The 19,719-nt window shown below is 41.4% G+C and overlaps 1 protein-coding gene across 2 annotated transcripts in view; it reads right to left on the bottom strand.

Annotated features, from left to right (window-relative positions):
• Positions 1–241: 241 nt before the first annotated feature.
• lrrk1 (leucine-rich repeat kinase 1) overlaps positions 242–19,719 on the bottom strand; it is a 160,203-nt gene continuing 140,725 nt past the window's right edge. For both annotated transcript variants that reach the window (XM_028602230.1, XM_028602307.1), the window contains exons 32-38: positions 19,169–19,286; positions 15,605–15,721; positions 10,119–10,316; positions 9,342–9,556; positions 6,956–7,351; positions 5,289–5,390; positions 242–3,001 (exon numbers count right to left, since the gene is read on the bottom strand). In XM_028602230.1, the coding sequence (XP_028458031.1) occupies positions 2,824–3,001; positions 5,289–5,390; positions 6,956–7,351; positions 9,342–9,556; positions 10,119–10,316; positions 15,605–15,721; positions 19,169–19,286 (1,324 nt within the window). In that variant the 3' untranslated portion in view covers positions 242–2,823. The remainder of the gene's footprint in view (positions 3,002–5,288; positions 5,391–6,955; positions 7,352–9,341; positions 9,557–10,118; positions 10,317–15,604; positions 15,722–19,168; positions 19,287–19,719) is intronic.

Raw genomic sequence — 19,719 nt, 5'->3', positions numbered from 1 at the left:
ACTCTCCATTGACAAGTGTTAACTTCCTTGAAGGCGGGTACGTTGTTTAACTTTAAAACTATTGGATCTGCCCAGAGCCACTCTGAATCTGCCATAACCAATCGCTAACGTTTGGTTGTGATGTATGTGCATGTGCAATAAGAGAGACCGACAACTGGAAAATCTAACTTTTCCCGAACCCTGTGGGGAGGAGGGCCACAACATCATGGCCACCAACACAACTCAGCAAATATTGTTTTTGCTCGGGCTTTAACTTCTGGATATTCGGCAGTGTTGCCACAACGGACTGAATGGCTTTGCTCGCATCTTTCTAGCGCACGTCTTCAACGTCATTGTTCTCAGCCAATCCCTCTGTTCTCTGATTGGACCACCAAATATTTGGCCGGAGAAAACCCAAGAATATAGCACAAACCTAGACGGAGCAATTCTGTGTGTCTGCAACTTCAGTTCTCATCATCACAAATATTCATTCATTTTTAGAATTTTAACCTTTTAAATGCCAGTTTGTTGTTTTATGAAGAAAAAATACTTTAAAATACTAGTGTCACTGTCACGGCTGATAATAATTTAATCATTATGTGTATACTAAATGCTAGGGGGAATTATTTTTTGTCTGTCATTATTTTGTCTACACTGTATATATTTATTTATATTATAAATAAAAAAATAAAAAAATAAATGCCAAAATGTATGCCACATGCATAACAAAGCCAAAATTATCGAAAATTTAAAAATGAAAAAGCCAAAAATGTCCCTAAGCACAAGGGTTAAGCAGTTAACGCTTCAGTCAAAGCCCGGCCTCAGGGGTTTTTGATAATTTGGTGAACTAGCCTATAGAGCGCCCAAGTCACCCCCCTCTTGTAGAAAGCCTTCGCTCCACTGGTCACTATAACTTCTTTTATCAGTGTTGGTGGTGTTTTCTGTCAAGAGACTAGCCTGGACTGGTATCAGTGAGGGTTAGTAACATTTAAGTACTCTGTCATTTGAACTAAGACAAAAGTATTTTACCCATGGGAAGCTATTGGCACACTGTAAAAGCCTAATGGATCTGATTTCCGTTTGGCTGATTTGGTGACACCTGTGCTAACTGGTGGAGGTCAGTTTGAAATGACAAGTGTGATGACGACTGGGGGCAGCAAACGCTCTTTGAGCAGCTACTCTGTCAACGATACAACAGAATAAGAACTGGTATACAGTGTTGCCAGATATACAATATTTATTGTATTTGAACAATAATTTTGCCCTCTGTATATAATCAATAGTGCCCAAAGTGTTATAATGTAGAATAATTTGACCATTTTACAATTAGTAGTTAGTTATAGTCTGTCTCTCTCTCTCTCTCCCGCCACAGCCATAGACAGCGACTCGAAGGTGGAGCTTTCTCATTGAGCAATTCTGTCTTTGAATGCAATAAGCCCAGTTATTTCTTTATATTAATTGTATTACAAACATTGTCAGACTGATGGATTACGGACACGTACCCCTTCCATGCAGCACATCAGCTTGTGGGTAGATTTGTAGGCATGTCAAAAAGTTGTTTTGATACGTGTTTGTATTTGTTCTCGTGGTTATGACTCACATACCTCAAAATGCAATAATTTTAAGCCTCTGGTACCATAGTTTAACATTACTCAATGCTGCTGATGTACCCATTTAGAGGCCAGCCAAACAAAAATCACCGCGGGTTGTTTTAATAAAGAAGACTATGGAAGCAATGCCCTACAAACTTAATCAATGATGCAATGTTGTCTTCTACATTATGTAAAATGTGCACATGCACCGGCTTCTGTCTTGTGCATCATGTCCAATACGTGCTGTATAATTTCCTGTGCATCCCTTGGGTAATGTGAGCCCTGTGAGGGAAAGGCAGACCAGTAACAATAAAAACAACTCCCTAATAGAGAAGTAAAACACAAAGAACATGTTTCAGATGATTTTCTATTTTACTGTATACAGATGCTAGAGGAGAAGAGTTGAGCAAGGAACACAATGTGTCTTGATTTAAAGCCTTGGTTTAAAGTCTTTTATCTATAAGAACCTGCCAAAGCATTAGGTTAGATGACAAAAGCTGGGAACCACTGGTCCGTTTCATAATGCTTGCACAGAACACACGTGTTAGTGTGTTGCTTGCAGGCAACTCTGGTAACAATGGGAGTTGCGGCTGGCATACAGATTCATACGACACAGTTAAAGAGAGGAACACTTTGTTCTGAGTCAGTGTCACTGCCAAACACACATCAACAACCTGCTGTTGTTTCTAGAGCACAGCTGTTTCCCAGCAGAACAATTTAAACTCCAACACCAATTAATTTAAAAAAAGGAAAGAAAATACTTGTTCTTTAAGAATGTGCATAAAGTTGCAGATTGGAACAGTTAAATGAATGAAGACTGAAATAGACAGACAGAATAAACAATGGATTGCAGCAGCTGGAGTCAGACACAAACAGTCCACCACATCGGCAAATGAATTCCAGTCATACCAAACTGGCTAAATATGAAAATACAACCAACATTAAAACTGTGCAGAAGTAAACCTGAATCTGTGACTCAGCTTCAGGGTTTACCATGTCTGCTGTGGGATTACAGATTTTTCAGGCCTTCATTTATTATTGGTACTGAAGTATGTAGTGAGGGGACATAACCACTATGCACAGCTGGAGGCTCAGCCCTTACAGCAGACCCCCCTCCCCCTCCTACGTTGCCCTGATGTCAGCGTTCCGCAACCCCCTGCTCTGAACACTGGCAGTCTGTCGGAGGGTATTTCCCCCGGCTCACACTCCATACAGAGCTGCGATTCTGCACCTCGCCGACGCAGCACAACAGCTACCTTCTTTTCCTCATACTGGTCTCCAAGCGGCTGAGCTCCTCATAAGACTGGTAGAAGACTTCCAGCTCGCGGCAGCCCCAGCCCCACCAGACACACAGGCACCACTCCATGTTTTCCTTATGAAAGCCACATACAACTGTATCCTTTGCCACTAGTACTGCCTCCTCCAGGATCCTGAGAGAAAGAGAGAGATGAGGGGAGAGAAGTGAGGGACACAAGACACAGATCGATTTACGAGAGAAAGAGAGGGAATGCAGGGAAGAGCTAAAGTTAGTAGCAGGTCTCTGTGCACTGTAATTAGCTCTTCCTAGAAGCTAGTAGGCAATTCTAGGAAACAGTTCCCTGGAAAGCCACTGAGGACACTAAATGTACTGGTAGCACTGAAGTTACTGTTTGTCTAAGTGCTGGTAAAGAACTAAATTCCTGCACTGCTCGTCTCTAAAATGTCTAATGCAAAGCCCTTTCTCTTGAAAAGAAAAAAAACGTTAAAGAACAGGACAAAGTAATCTACTTTTAAACTCCCTCTAATTTATGAAGGCTGTGACACAAAGTATTCTGGGAGGAAGAAGAGCTTCTGGGGACCCTGTGTCCTGAGGTCCACCACCCATGTATCATGCAGAACAACCCTGTATTATCTTCTTCCAATGTTGTTTCATCTTTCTGAGGTGTATCATTATCCTCTACAGTTCCCGTCCTGTGATATACAGCCTCGTGGTTCCAAGAACAGGTGAGCCTGTGCTCCATGAACTCTCTATAAGCCCACACTTGAGCTAACCTATAGAGCTAATCAATAGTAACTCAGGGTACAGTACATATACATTTGTAATAGAGTGAAACTGTTTAATCAGAGTGGGAAAGCAGCATTTAGTTCCTGATCATAGCAGCTGAAGAACAACACAGCAGCAGCTTTGTGATATAAATGAAACCCTGCAGGCCTGACGACCCCTCCCTTGACCTGAGCCATGACCCCCCCCCACCCAATGTGTTTGCCTATGTTACAGGTGCACCATATAATAACTGCTTATTAAGGGTCTTGTTTCGTGTGGCCCTTTTATTGCCTGTTGCTAAAAGGCCAGGACTCTTTGTGGAAGCTCACACAGAAGTCCTTTCTGCAAAGGACCAGCTGCTGCCTTCTTTACAGAAATAATTACAGACTCAGCCGAGCCCCAGAAGTATATGATGAAGGATCTTGCTAAGCTTTATTGAAGCTGCATCAGTAAATTTATATAGAGCTTTTCGGCCAGTGGTGAATGCTTTCAAGCATAGCTGAAATTGGGCTCCATGCAGGTGGAAGAAACCCCAATTTAAAACTCACTAAGACTCAGGAAGACTTTGTTCTTATACCAACTAAAATATGATTTCAGACTAAATACAGCAACGTTGTTAAATTATCAATACATTTTTTCTTAAATGTTTAAAATTCCATCATATTAAAGACTCAACTTTTAGGAAAACAGGAAACATCACCACAAGAAAGTTTTAAAACACCAAACACAAGCACTGAACTGCCCAGGAGTTTGTATAAAAGCTGAATGTTTCCTGCAACAACAGACAGTCTCTTTTCTCTCTTTCTTTGGGAGTTGGAGCTGTCTTCAATAGTGGTCAGAAACGTGAACAATCTGACGGAAAACAGTAACTGCAAAATATAAAGTCTACTTGTGCTACATTGGAGGGTTAAATAACACAACAGGACGTCTAAAAACAATTTGCTGCACACACTGAACCATGTGATCCACAAGAGCTCAGCAGAGAGGAGCAATTCGCCAGGCCAGTATCTGTATCTAGATTAGAGCTGCAAAGATGAATCGATTAATCAATAATTTGTAAACTTTTAAATTAATAGCCAACTATTTTGATAATTGATTAATCATTTGAATCCTCTGATTGGAGCTTGTTAAATGTGAATGTTTTGTAGTTTATTTTCTCCTCTGTGACAGCAAACTGAATACCTTTGAGTTGTAGACAAGACATTTGAGTGTCATCTTGGGCTTTGGGAAACACTGATCCACATTTTTCACTATTTTCTGACATTTTAGAGACCAAACAATTAATTCCATACATCCAGAAAATAATCAGCAGGTGAATCGACAATAAAAATAATTGTTAGTTGCAGCCCTAATCTAGATGCTCTGTATGTTAGTGACCTTACATGTATGTACTGATCTGTGTTAGTGTTTTGACACTGTGTTGTTTCTATAAACTTGAGTGAATACTAAACCCAAATAATGTCTGCTTGTGCAAGGCTAAAAAAAGAAGCACTAAAAGAAGCTCTAAAGCCTGAACAGAATAAACAAAATATTGCCATGGCCTAAATAAAATTAGCAATTCAAAAATAGTTAGTAGGGACAGTAAAAAGTAATATTTTTGGCTCAATAAATAAATAATTGATATCATAATTGGTTTACTGATTCAAGCATGTGCTGCAAAACAAATCAGGACTCTTAACAGGAAAGGAGCTCACCCCAAAGATGAACATCCGGGTGGACTGAGGACAGCGATGACACGCCCCCTCAGCTGACTGCCATGTGACTGCATTTCAATGACCATCATATCACCTCCACGCCTGCCAATCACATGCACGCACGCACGCACGCACGCACACACGCACACACACACACACACACACACACACACACAATAATGTTAGTATTTACTAAATGGAGATACACACATAAATAATGATGAAAACTATTAAAGTACTGTATAGAGTTATAGCATACAGGCTCCCCTCTCAAACTATGATGAGCGTCAACAATGACCTTAAACCAACATCATCTTTGCCAAAAATGCTAAATAAACTGGAGATTTTAGTCAGTACCATCTAACTAAAATGAAAGGAGTCTTTGTCTGCCTGCCTGACTTCCGATTTTCTTGACAACTGACAATCGACTTCACACTTGGCAGGTGTATTGCTGAAGATCCAAAAGAAGTGCAGTGTCGAGTACGAGCTCTTGAGACACAGAGAACATATTTATTAGTCATGTGATATGTACACACCGTGTAGTGTATTGAAAGGGGAACCCTATTAACTGCCCGCTCTCTGTCGCTCGCCACTAGGGCGCCGAACCGTCAAGGTCCGGTAAACGCATCTGCACACGGAAACACATGTTATGTAGATTGATGCATGTAATGCAGAACCAAACTTCACAAGCATGAGTTCTACTTGTAGCCTTTTAGCTGTTGGCCAGGGGTGTCAAACTCAATTTCCCAGAGGGCCACGCTGGGAAATAAGAATCACATCAAGGGTCAGACATGTTTAGTTTATTGACATGTGTTTATTTAATCGAAAAAGTCAAATATCTTTGACTGTAGTATTGCACGTGTCATATAGTCTTCTCACTCACAGTTTGGTCCACATAAAGTCCTAAAGAAGTCAGGAGAAAGTTCCTCAGCCATCATAGGAAAAGATGCGCCTAAAAACGTCGGAAAAAGTGACAAAAATGTCGAAAAAAGTGATAAAAATGTCACAAAAAGTAACAAAAATGTCAGAATTTAGTTGGGCCAAAATGTACTGTGAAGCTAAATTGATATGCGGGCCGGATCATAATCTGCGAGGGGCCGGATTTGGCCCGCGGGCCTCGAGTTTGACACATGTGCTGTTGGCTGTTAGTAACACTATGGCTAGCACAAATGAAACACCAGAGCTAAAGGATTTGTGGGCTCCAGGTCAGCTACAACAGCAATGGAGAGAGAGTTGTGTATAAAGGCTAATTTATAGTACTACGCAGTTCATACTTCTACGCAGAGCCTAGGCCATTTTGAGGATTTATACTTCTGCGCTGGTGTGTCTGTGTCGATCTAAGGTATCTCTTTAAGAGAATAATAGAGCCGGTACATAGTGTGTGTGTGTGTGTGTGTGTGTGTGTGTGTGTATATGTGTGTGTGTGTGGGTGTGGGGAGAGTGTGGTAGAGCGAGTTAGAGAGTGACAGGGATTAGTTTTGGAGTGAGTACTGTCTCCGGCGGTGGAGACGGAAAGCAAAGTGTCTCCCCTGGGCTTTCTGACCACAGTCGGAAAGCTCCAACAGGAAAAAACTGCATCATATTCACTTACTTCCCAATGTCTCACTGTCTCTTCATTTCAGCTGGTGTCTTTGTGTTGTGCTCACTTGGTGTGTAGTGTTTTGTACCTGGGGATCCACAGAGTTCCGTTCACTGGCAGCACAGTGAATGCTTGCAGGTGCGGCGATGTGGGGTTAGTGGATGCCTGCTGGTCCTGGTCCTCTGCTGGCAGCAGCACACTGCTGTGGCTGGCTAATGAGGCGAGGCCTGCAGTGCTGGAACAGTCTGACCCCAGTGGCTCCAGGGAGCAGTTGGATGATATGGAGCAGTATTCTGTCAGTGAATCCTGGTGCTGGATGATCTGAGTGCCCGCCTCCTCACTGTAAATCAATGTCACTTCTCCCTCAGTCCACTCCAGCGTCTCTTCTTGGTCCGTGGGCTTGAGTTCAGTGGTTGTCACCATGGCAACCCCTGCTGGTCTCTGCACAGCGAAAACGTCCCGAAGAGGATTGCTGTCTCCACAGCTGAAACCATGACATTCAATTCAATTCGACAACTTTATTAATCCAACAAGGGGCAATTAGTTAAGAGCAGCTATAGACAACACACACATACAGCACACAAGGCTACATATAGGCCACAGGATCTCAAAAACAGCCACTCAAATCACAACAATAATGTGTGAGCACTAGCATGAGCAGCTTTTCTCTCCTGCTCACCTGTACAAACAGAACTGTGAGTACTGTATCACACAGGTTAAGACTGCATAGGCTACAACATTGTTAGTAGTGCACACCTTTCTTAGCATTAGCATTAACTAGCCAACCTGAAGTAACAAAGTTATAATATTGCTTCAAATATTTATCAACAAGCTTTTTATCTTCTTAGTATCACACCCAGTGTATGAATGGGCCTCACAGACCCACATAAGGAATGTTTCCATACTCTCCAGGAAGACAAAACATCTTTAACACATAAGGAATCCACAGAAAAGAAGTGTTTTCTCTACAGCTAAAATTATGATTTTCTGGCTAAGTTAAAGGTATAATATGCAGTGTTTTACTAAAAAACAATGTAGAGATTAATACAAAAATGGCGGAGTCTATATCTGCAGATAGAAGAATAAACAGCTGACATTTCCGATACTTATAATAATATTACAGCAGGATCAAGGATATTAAAATCTGTAAGAAGCTCAGCTCCTGCTGACTCATCAAAACTTCAAAACTAAAAAGATAAAAAAGATCTTAAATATACAGACAAATACAGGCTGATTACCATTTACTGTGTGCTGTTCAACATGTTATTAATGAGGCATTATGTTTCAGATGTCTAAATCAGCAGATGTCAGTTCTTTCTCTGCACAGAGGGTTTGTTTTGATCTCTTTCTGTGATATCTGTAATATGGAGACAGAGCGCATCGCTTCATACTCTGAAAACCACGCCCACTGGAGAGAACAATCGCCGCACCAATATGGTAGTAAGGGTTGAAACGCTGCCTGTAACTAGCTAGAAACATGAGATTTAAGCATGTTAAAGGATTATTTTAGCAACTTATGTCTACCAAGTTAGCTGCTAGTAAGCTAATGCAAGCTATGTATTAGCAAACTAAGGCACTTGGAACCATAATAACTTTACTAACACTAAGTTGCATGTGCAACTTAGTGTTGTGCGTGTGTACAAAATGCTTTAGCTTAAATTCCAGATATATTGTTAGCCTTAAAGGAATACGCCACCGTTTGTTGAAATAGGGCTTATCACGGTCTACCCTGGCTGTAGATAGGTAGGCCAACGCATTTTTTGTCTCAGTGCAAGTAATTAGGTTGTTTTTTTGTCTTTTGTTGGCTCACTTTTACTCAAAACATGCTAATCGGCAACATAGGATTACATTCACTACGCTAAGCTAACTAGCGGTGGCGCTGCCGGTGTTGCATCGGACTAAAACAAGGCATGCACAAAAAATGTATTGGCCCACCTATCTACAGCTAGGGGAGACCATGATAAGCCCTACTTCAACAAATGGTGGCGTATCCCTTTAAACTGACATTTGGATATTTGACTTAGATACAAAATGCTTGCTGCACACGTAAGATTGGGCATAACGTTAGCTTAGTGTCAGGATTCCACAGTCTTCCTATTCTTCTTCCTAAAAGCGGTTCAGTGGCTTATAAAAACTTAAGTTATCGGTTCTTTCACCTGTTGGTAGTGCATGCATATCACCAAACAGCAGCTTTTAGGCATCTTTTGTTTGCTGGCAGACAAAATTGACGAGGAGGTACCAAAACGCAATACAAGTCAATGGAGAACAGAGAGTTGTTTTCCCCTCCGGTAGGTGCGGGACTTAAATGCAGTCTGTCGCTATGCCAAAATCAGCCAATAATAATATGTATAATATAAGCCTGCCAGATTCTGTTAACTTTCAAGGCATGGCAGAGTTCCTCCGACATGAGCCTGATTAACTGTTCTCCGGAATGTGACCCTGTGGCAGTGCTTTTACATTAAAGCTCCACTCACCTGTACTTGGCACAGAGCTGGTAGGACGCAGCATGGTAGAGCAGCAGGGTGTTGGTGTGGTCATCCAGGGTCCACACTGCCTCCTCTCCCCATAGACTGAAGCTGGTTGTCATGGATACGATGGAGGACGGCGGGTTGTATGGCTCCAACCTTTGAACTGCCCGAAGACTCAGACAGTCAATGACCAGCACGCCCGGACCATTGGAGAACCATAACTGATAACCACCACAGACAGGGACAGGGACAACACAGTGAGGACGGAGTGGTACAAGTCAATGGATAGCTGAGAGTTTATTTCCCCTCCGGTAGAACACTGCCTCTATTGGTTAACCTCTTGGTAAGGCTGGGCGATATGGAAAAAATATTATATATATATATATATATATGTCATAGCATATCTGGGTAATGATATATTACATGATATAGCATGTTTTCTGGTGAATCAATAAATAAACAGTCCATATGAAATAACCACATGGTAAAGCATATTGTTGTATACTAAAAAAACGTGACAATATAGTATATGTATCGTGTAGTGCAAAATCAAGGATCAGGACCACGTCCTCCAAATGATGTTAATATTGATGCAACGCCGTTCGGGCGTGGTTTTCGACATTGTGATAGAATGTAGAAACATATATACGATGGACATGTTTATATATCGTTTTGACAACAATATATATATATATATATATATATATATATATCGTTATATCGCCCAGCCCTACTTGTTGGTGACTTATCAAACATGACATTCCTGACTGATCATCTGCTCACCTGGGAGCCACTGCTGACCAGTGCCATGCTCCTGACTGGGTAGGGTCTCTGCCTGGGATCGGAGTCCTTCAGAGCAAACACCGTCTTGTTGAGGGTGTGTAAACACAGGTAGGTCTCCCCCTCCAGAGGAAGGTCCTCCACCAAGCTGTACACTGCCACCAGGCCATCAGACATCCCCGCAAACACTCTGGCCAGGCTCTTAACAGGTCAGAAACATTTACATTTTAATAATCATCTTACACTCTAAGACCCTCTTGCAATGAAAGGTTTTAGTGTCCAGTCATCTACATGTTGTTTCAGAGGCCTGTTCACTCTTGCATTCTTTATCTGTTTCCTACCTCTTTAGACTACTTCTTGTACTGCTGTGACATTGACATTTCCCGCTAGTACATTGTAATATGAAAAGTCATGGTACAGTAGTTTTTTTTTTTTTACATTTGGTGATATGAACTGTTATTACTGGCTGGCTTAATAAAAGAGATACTCCATTCCATAATACCAGACAATCACAGATTTATACACAAAAAGATGATCACATTTCATTCTCGTCCATCCCCCAACCCCGTCCCAAAACCACCTACCCCCCTCCTAACACTACTACCAGCCACACTTCATAAGGTAACCAAAGTGCATAGCAGTTCTGTGTAGATGGTTAACAGCCTATAATACTGGCAGTGAGAGGTTTAAGGGCAATTGTGAGTGGCAGGTAAGCTATTAGCACACTGTTATACTGGCTGATTTACCCTGCAGAGATCTAAAATTCATACATAAAAAAGCGGAATGTAACAGACATCCGGCCAAAAAGAGGGACATTTAGATGAATATCCGGTGGCACTGGAGCAATCCCGGAAGTGGAACGTTGTGGATATAGACTATTCAGACATAAACTGCTTTCACTCATGCAATGGTCACCTGAAATTATTTACCCAGCAGAGCTATATGGGAGAATGCAAATGTCTGAATCACTTGGTAGGAGTATTTCCAGTATGTAACACGGACATCTCCTGTTGTGTGCTACGTGTGTGAAAGGGAAACTTCGGACTATGTTTGGACCTGATTCCTCAGACGTAGTCTGGAGTTCATATGTGAAAACGTATTAGTGTCTGTTTGTGTTTTTTCTTTACTCAGACATTAGAAGTCACTGAAAGATCTTTGAAATGTAGTGTGTCACTGGAAAACAGGAAAGTAATGAAATGAACGAAGAAGAATGTTTCTTTCACTAATTTTAAATTAGGTTTCGGTTTAAGCCTTAATTATTGACAACTGTGAGCATGAGGGAATCCATTCAGTTGTATCATTATTAGAGAATTCTGCTGCCTGTTCTCTTTTATTTCCGATAACGCACAAGAGGATATGTTGGAATTCTCATTTGCTCACATGCTGTGTGTAAAGCGTTGAATGAAGTAAAACAGAACATATAAGTGGGGAGCGCTTTTCTGATTATTGATATGGATGTACAAGTTTACAAAGTGTGTCAGGGTAAAAACATCTTCTGATGATGAAAAAAACTAAAATGTTTCCTGGTTTAATGAACCGATTTTAGATGATATTTAAGTGATCAATGTATTACAAGTGAACAAATCATGCATTTTTATCTCTCTGTGTATTGAACCTTGTGCTGCTGTAGTCTTTACGTAAACCTAACAGCATTCAATTCAGTTCAGCTGTGTTGGAAGTGTCACATAAATGTTACAGGTCTGACCTACTACGAATGCCGTCACGTAACTTTTACAGAAACAAGACCAATATGTAAAGTCTCAGCAATGCCCAGCAGTATAAAGCAGCGGACAGGGAGATGCTATAGCTCTGCAATATCAGTCAACATATTGTGGTAGCAAAATGTGCCATGATTAGTTAACACGAGGGGTCACAATGAACTTCACTCGCCGCCAACTTTGTGTGGGAGCAAGGGTAGGAATTTCACGACGGCCATCGTTGCCCCTCGCTCTGGCCGCGATGCCCCAAAAATAACACACACACACACTTGCATTTTTTAATCCCTCTCCATTCAAAATTGTTTTGTTTGTTTACCCCTGTGCAGAATAATGTATGTATTTTTTTCATGTGTAATTACTTCCACAAACTAATCAAAGTATTCTCGTACACGTAGAATCTGCCATTCAGAATCATTCACAATACATACGAGCGAGTCGCTCGAATGGCGGCAGCCATGTTGCGACTCCTTCTTTAAAATACATTAGCCAAAGAGGGACATACCTCCGCCTTTCATGCTTTTACACTTAGTGGCACTGTGACAAATACCAGGGAGGGGGAGAAGATTACTACAGATTTTTTTGAGCGGATTGCACCTATTCTTGAGGACATGTAACGGAGTCGCCAAGGAAGTTAAAAAGAGAATTAAAATGACAACGTGACAGGCAAAGCAACAAGAACAAAGTTAATATTGGAGTGGCTTTTCCAAGAGGGAAAGAGCTCATAAGGAGCTAGGATTTTAAAAGGGACACCAAAGTTGCTTGCTTTCTTCTCAAAAGGTATTTCTGCCTATTTGTGTAAATTCTAAGTTTTATAGTTGCTTGGCTAACTATAGCATGGTTGTGCACAACGCTAGAACGACGTCTAGGATACTTTTCCTTGCGTCAATGATGAAAAAGGATTGTCTACCTTGTAACATAAACGTAATCATATGTGTAGTGATTTCCCTGACAGACAACTCACGTTACAGCTAGAACAACTGCGTGTAAACGATGGAGATACTAAGAGCTAATTTCAGTTTCATTGACATTGTTCATACCGCTCAGAGAAATATATTAAAAACACAAACCTGCTTTTCTCCTACGCTGTAAACATTGCCTTACACTACTAATCTCGTACAATATACAGAATAACAATAGCACTGATACTTTACTAACATTAGCTTACATATATTTGGGAACCTGATAGCTGATGTTAGTAATGAAATGGTACCAAAATAACGTAAAACTATTATTACACTGGAAGGAACACTCACGGACGAAGTCGTACTTCTTGGAATAATATGGCCACCATAGGCGTTAGAACGCGCTCGGAATGGGAGGGGCTTGAAAGTAATATATATATACACATATACACACACACACACACATACATATATATATATATATATATATATATATATATATATATATATATATATATATATATAATATTTCACTGCTAGATGGGAGAAAGTCTTTCACAATGTAGCTTTAAGATAATTTTTTGGGGCATTTTAGGCCCTTAATTCCACAGGACAGATGAAGAAGTGAAAGGGGAGAAAGAGGGGGAATGACATGCAGCAAACATCTATACATGTGCGCCTGCTCCACCGACAGTGCTAAACCGGCCACAGAATAATGTATTTCTGTATCCAACAGTTTGACTTCTGAAATTTAACAAATTCCATATCAGTTAAAATAAGTTATTCAAAGTATGATATTAAAAAAAGTGAGTAATTTGCTCCATGTCGAGCATGTTTTTTTCTTATTAAAAATGTACGTTGTTTAAAGGTCCAATATGTAATATTTGTACTGTAATAAATCCAAAAATGACACCAATGCCTCATCAGATATTAAGGAAACATGTTAAACTGAAATACTATCTTTTCTGACAACAATGCTAATTTCAATATTTTTCTTTTTGAAATTTACATTCCGTGACGGAATTTATGTTTATGTTTTGATCTGTGTGTTGTTATCAACGGCCCAGTTTGACAGGCAGGCCGGGTTGCCAGATATACCTGTAAAAACGTAAACCCAGCGCGCTACAGCTGTAACGTTAGTACAGCCATGAAAGCAGCAAACAAACCAACAGGATCAACGGAGATAGATTCTACATGACATAAAAAAAAGAAAACAGCATGTTTCTAACAGTTGCGTGACCAGAGACGTAACAACCCCATGGTAAATATTGGAGATGTATTTGAAAGATGGAGACAGCTTAGAGCCCAAAAGGACGCAGAGTTGGCTTATTTTCTCCTGAACGGTAAGCATTAGCTCCACGCTAATTTATCACAGCTACTAGGGATGGGCATTTTTTGTCATTTCAACATTTGTGTACTCACATTGAATTATATAGCTAAAGTAACCGAGTTGGTTACTCGCAAAAACAATTGAGACATAGCCAGTAAAGTGATCCCGACTGGTCCTGGCTAACGCCGCCATGCTAACCCTGCTAACTGTTAACGTTACGGGAGGACCAGGCATGCAGCCCATGGCTGTTTACAGCGTGTAGCCTCTTCAGCGGCTGGAGCCGACAACGGTGAGTTATTTTAAGCCACGAGAGGGGGGCTGTAAATCGGAAAGAGGGGACTATGAGTTTGCAGTGTGTTTAGCGATTGTTGCCGTAATTCTAAGCCAATGAAGTGTGTTCCGTCGGCAAGGTAGTGGTATTTTTAGCGTTTCGTATTGTAATTCTAAGCCGAGGAAGTGTGCCTGACTGGGCGGTGGAGAGAACAGTGAGGTTGTTGTGTTTTAGCGGTTCATACTGTAATTTTAAGCCGAAAAAGTGTGTCTGTTAGTTGGTTACAGAGCTCCACGTGAGCACGGGCTTTTATGACTGTCAATATAGCCAGCATCTAACGTTAGCTACTCGGCTGTGCTGTGGAGTAATGTCTGGCTGTGTGAGACTAGCATCTAACGTTAGCTACTCGGCTGTGCTGTGGAGTAATGTCTGGCTGTGTGAGACTAGCATCTAACGTTAGCTACTCCGCTGTGCTGTGGAGTAATAACTGGCTATGTGAGAAAAGCGTCCAGCTACATTGTTGTGAATGCTGCGGTCTCAGCCTGGCAACCCCCGTGAACTTCGAGTCTGGGCAGGAGGGGGCGGGGGAGACGACTCTCCAGTATTTTGAATTGGTAGTGCAGTAACTATTTTAACCGCTAGCTGCCAGTATTACACACAATATTACATATTGCACCTTTAATCATTCATTGGCCTTTGTGCCCTGGAAGATGGCCTTTGTGCCCCAACATTTTTTGTCACACTGAAGCCCAAATAGCCTCGACCCTAAAATTCCAAAATTCCAAGCTTGGTGGGAGCTGCAGGCTACATGGTAGCCTTGATTAGAAATGTGCTCTGTTCATTATATCACGTGTGCAAACTGGTTCTGTCCTGTACATGACCTCTTAAGATATCTCATATGATGTGTGTTATACATGACAATTAATTCAATGCAATTTTATTTATAGTGTCAAATCATTAGAGAAGTTATCTCAGGACACTTTACATATAGAGTAGGTCTAGACCACACTATAAATTTACAAAGAACCAACAATTTCCCCCAAGAACCGCAGGCAGACCCTGGCTAAACGTTAAAGGATTTAAACAGAAACTAATTAAGTATGTTTTTGGTATAACCACGTCAATGCATTGCTTATGTATTATGAGGAAATAAAAAAAACGTATTCATGTGAACAAATGATAAAAAAATTTGCTTCTCCACCTTACAGGACTGATGCAATAATGAATGGTGTGTGTGTGTGTGTGTGTGTGTTGAAACGTGAACTAACCTGTTCTCTTGCTGGAACAGGGAACAGGCAGGTGATGACGCCTGGACAGGAGAACTGTTTCTGGGGTTGACTTAGTGGACACATGTCCTTCAGACTGTAGATGAAAACCTCCTGCTCCTATCACACAAACACATGCTAAATATTTTACAATAATGAAGACATTTTGGGTAAAATCCCAGACATACATGTTTACATAATTACATTTTCAAGGATGTTCTGTCAAGAAACTTTCAACATAAGGATTGTCGAGGTCCTTATTCTTTTCAAAAACATACTTTGAGATGTTTAGATGGATATCAATCTCATGTCTGTGTGTTGAGTATCTTAGTAAATCTTAGTAGCACTTGAAGCAGATAAGTGGTGAGTTGCTTTAAATATGTGTCAGCTAAATTAATATAATGTAATGTAAACAAAAGAAAAATGTGTGGATTTAGAGTAACCTATGTTCTCCGAGTGTAGCCATTGTGTTTGTTGTGGGGCGGGGGTATTGTGTCACTGAAACGGCCCATTTGTGTGACTGTTGTGTTCTTTAACCCCCCAATGTAGACGTTTACAATTATTGATTGTTTATAGATCTAGATGTTTCTGACCACAATTGAAGGCAGCTTCACAGAGACAGAGAGAAAGAAAAGAGACAAGCAAGATAGATCGTGCTTTGTTGTTTGGCAAACATTCAACTGTTAAACAAACTCCTGGACAGTTCAGTGCTTTTGTTTTATGTTTAAAAACTTTCTTGTGGCAGCGATAGAGGCAGTGATGTTTCCTGTTTTCTATACAGGACTCTCACACCGCCACAAAACACTTTGACAAGTCTGATCGGCGGTTACATTATTGGCCACCGCAGCGTGATGTGGGGTTGTGTTTCGACTTTTTGCTGCGGGCCCGCTGCGTTTTTTGTGTGTGCCCCCTGCGGCAAACCCCACTACCCCCCAGTTGCAGCCTAAATGCACTACCCCCATTCAAAATGAATGGAAAGACTTGCGTTTTTGCCACACTGTCTAGCGGCCGATGCAGGCTTTGTGAATGCCCACTTAACCAGCAGGCAGTGTTCAGGAGCACTCACTGCTCCAGTGCATTAGAGCATTACAAAACCTGAAGCCCAATTTATGGTCCTGCGTTAATTGATCGCGTGTTTACTTCCCCTGCCAGGAACCAAGACACCACGGAAGACTCGAGCGGTAGCGATTACATTCGGTCTTGACATACAATTTACACACTCATACTGACCGACACTAGACTCACGCACTGGCCACGGTTACATTCGGTAGCCTGGTGCGCGGTCTCCTCGTGACAGTCTAACTACCATGTAGCAACATTCACTTCTAACATTTAACTTAACATAACTACCAAGATAACATTACGTGTATTTGTATGTGATACAATACTTTCCCCTTGGTAATGTAGCCTATGAATTTCCATGAACACAATTCTAAAATGCACGCGACATAAAGGCTTCTGCTATCGGTTGATAACTCAAACTTGCCGAGAACCTAGACACCCGTGATTACATAGACTCATGCATTAGGCACGGTTACGGTCTCGTTCAGTAGCCTGGTGCGCGGTCTCCTGGTGACAGCCTACCTACCATGTAACAAACATTTAACTTAACTACTAAGATAACATGACGTGTATTTGTATGTGATATTGATCGATAATGTAGCCTATGAATTTGTATGTACACAATCATCTAAGATGCACGAGAAATAAAGCCTTCTGGGATCGGTTGATAACTAAAAATTGCAGAGAACCTAGACACCCGTTTGAATATAGACTCATGCAGTACCCTCGGTTATGGTCCTTACGGTCTCGTTCAGTATCCTGGTGCGCGGTTTCCTCGTGACAGCCTACCTACCATGTAGGTAGGTTCACTTCTGTACACATTTAACTTAACATAACTACCAAGATAACATGACGTGTATTTGTATGTGATGTACTTCCCCATCGATAATGTTTGAATTGCCATGAACACAATCATCTAAGATGCACCAGAAACAAGGCTTGGTTAATAACTCAAACCTGTCGAGAACCAAGACATTGCTTGATTACATTAGACTTGAGCGGGCCCGCCGGTTGCACGGTTACATTCGGTCTCATTCAGTAGCCTGGTGTGCGGTCTAGGTAGCTCATTTCCTGATTGATTCTACCACCACCACTCCAGTGGAGGCGCTAATGAGCTAGAATACTACACACACAGTAGCAGAAGAATACCAGCAACACACAACGGCACAAATGAGGTAAAAGAAAAAAACAGGAGTGAGTCGGTTCATTGACATATGACACTCGATTCTCCCGGTTCAGTGACACGAGTCTGGTTAATTAACCGGCTCTTCGGTCAGTTCGTCAACACTATTAATATGCAACAGAAAACTCAGATTGGACAGATAGTCTAGCTAGCTGTCTGGATTTACCCTGCAGAGATCTGAGGACCAATAAACCATTGTCCCATCGACCGGAGTTTAAAATGTCTAGATCGACGCAGACAAACCAGCGCACAAATATAAACTTCAGGTCACTTACGCCGTAAGCTCTGTGTAGAGCCCCTGCAGAACCATAAATCCCACTTTTTTGTTTCATTGAGGCAGCATTATAGAGACAGAGTGCATCGCATCATACACTGAAAGCCTTGCCTACCAGAGGGGAAACCAATCAGTGCTTCTGCGGAGGCTCCACGCAGAGCTTTCGCCATAGTCTACGTAAGTGGCCTGAAGTTTATACTTGTGCGTTGGTGTGTGCGTAAATCTCTTTAAGAGAATTGCAGGGCCGGCATGTATGTATGCTGGGGAGTGTGTGATAGAGTGAGTGAGAGAGTGACGGTGATTAGTTCGGACCGACTCTGGAGTCATAGTGAGAGAAACAAAATGTCCTTCTGACCACGGTCAGAAATCTATAGCAGGAAAAGTTAACCCTTTCCTTGATATCATGTTGTTTATGGAGAAGGAGAACCTAGAAATTAGTAATAAATATAAGGTTAGTTTGCCTAAAACTGCCTTTTGTATATTTGACTTGGTAATAAAATGCTTGCTTCAAACTAACATTGGCCATGACGTTAGCTTAGTGTCAGGATCCCCCAGTCTTCCCATTCTTCCTTCTCATTCCTCACGCCTGTATCCACTTTTGTCTTTATAAAACCTCAGTTTTTCGGTTTGGCAGCCTATAAAAATAGTATGGGTATGGGTGTATGGGTTCTTTATATTGTTGGTAGTGCTTATCACCACACAGCCGCTTTTAGGCGCTTTTCTGTTGTTAGCTAGCAGACGGAATAGACGAGGAGGCTCCTTCACGCAATACAAGTTAATAGAGTGCAGAGAGTTGTTTTCCCTCTGGTGGGTGCGGGACTTAAATGCACTCACTCTATGCCGACGTTGTTTGGTTCAGTGTAACAAAAAAAAGCAATGCCGGTATTATGGCGGTAGTATTGTTGAATCTCTGTGTGACAGGCTTTTGACAGAAAGAGTGGCCAAACACCAGGTGTATCTTACATACTGAAGCATAAACTGAACCACTACTGTGGTATTTGAAGCAGAAATAACATTTATTTGAATGAAAATGGTGAATGCGATTTACCTCAGTGGCCATCCACAGAACGTTACCCATCTTCATCTGACAGCTGATCCTGCTGCCTGCACAGGACATCCTCTTCACCTCCACCTGGCCCTTCTCCACATTCACCACACTGTAGCTCCTACAGAACACACACACACACACACACACACACACACACACACACACACACACACACACACAAACACACACAAACACACAATTGACGTATGAATCGGTTTCAATGCTGATGGCAGTGCATCTGACACAAGGAATCAGACAGGTTGAGTTGGACATTTAAGAAAATAAAGTTTAATATTTAAGCTATTGCACACACTGACCACTGCAAACATTCATTACTTGCAGACCTACTTCCCAGGTCAACTTTACCACAGCTGTGCATCCATACAGTTTAATAGTGCAAAGGACAATTGTAGAAGCCATCTTGGATGGATTTACGCTGGCTTTACTCTAGATAAGTTGATTAGATAATTGGGTTAAAATTAGGGGATGTTTGTGTCGATTCTTCCTCATGGGATTTTGTCTGTTTAAAAAAAAATAAAAAACTCCTTCAT

The sequence above is a fragment of the Perca flavescens genome, chromosome 1 (genome assembly GCF_004354835.1).
Source record: "Perca flavescens isolate YP-PL-M2 chromosome 1, PFLA_1.0, whole genome shotgun sequence".
Taxonomy (NCBI): Eukaryota; Metazoa; Chordata; class Actinopteri; order Perciformes; family Percidae; genus Perca; species Perca flavescens.
Note: the sequence above shows the minus strand (reverse complement) of the source record. Positions and strands in the feature narration are given on the sequence as shown.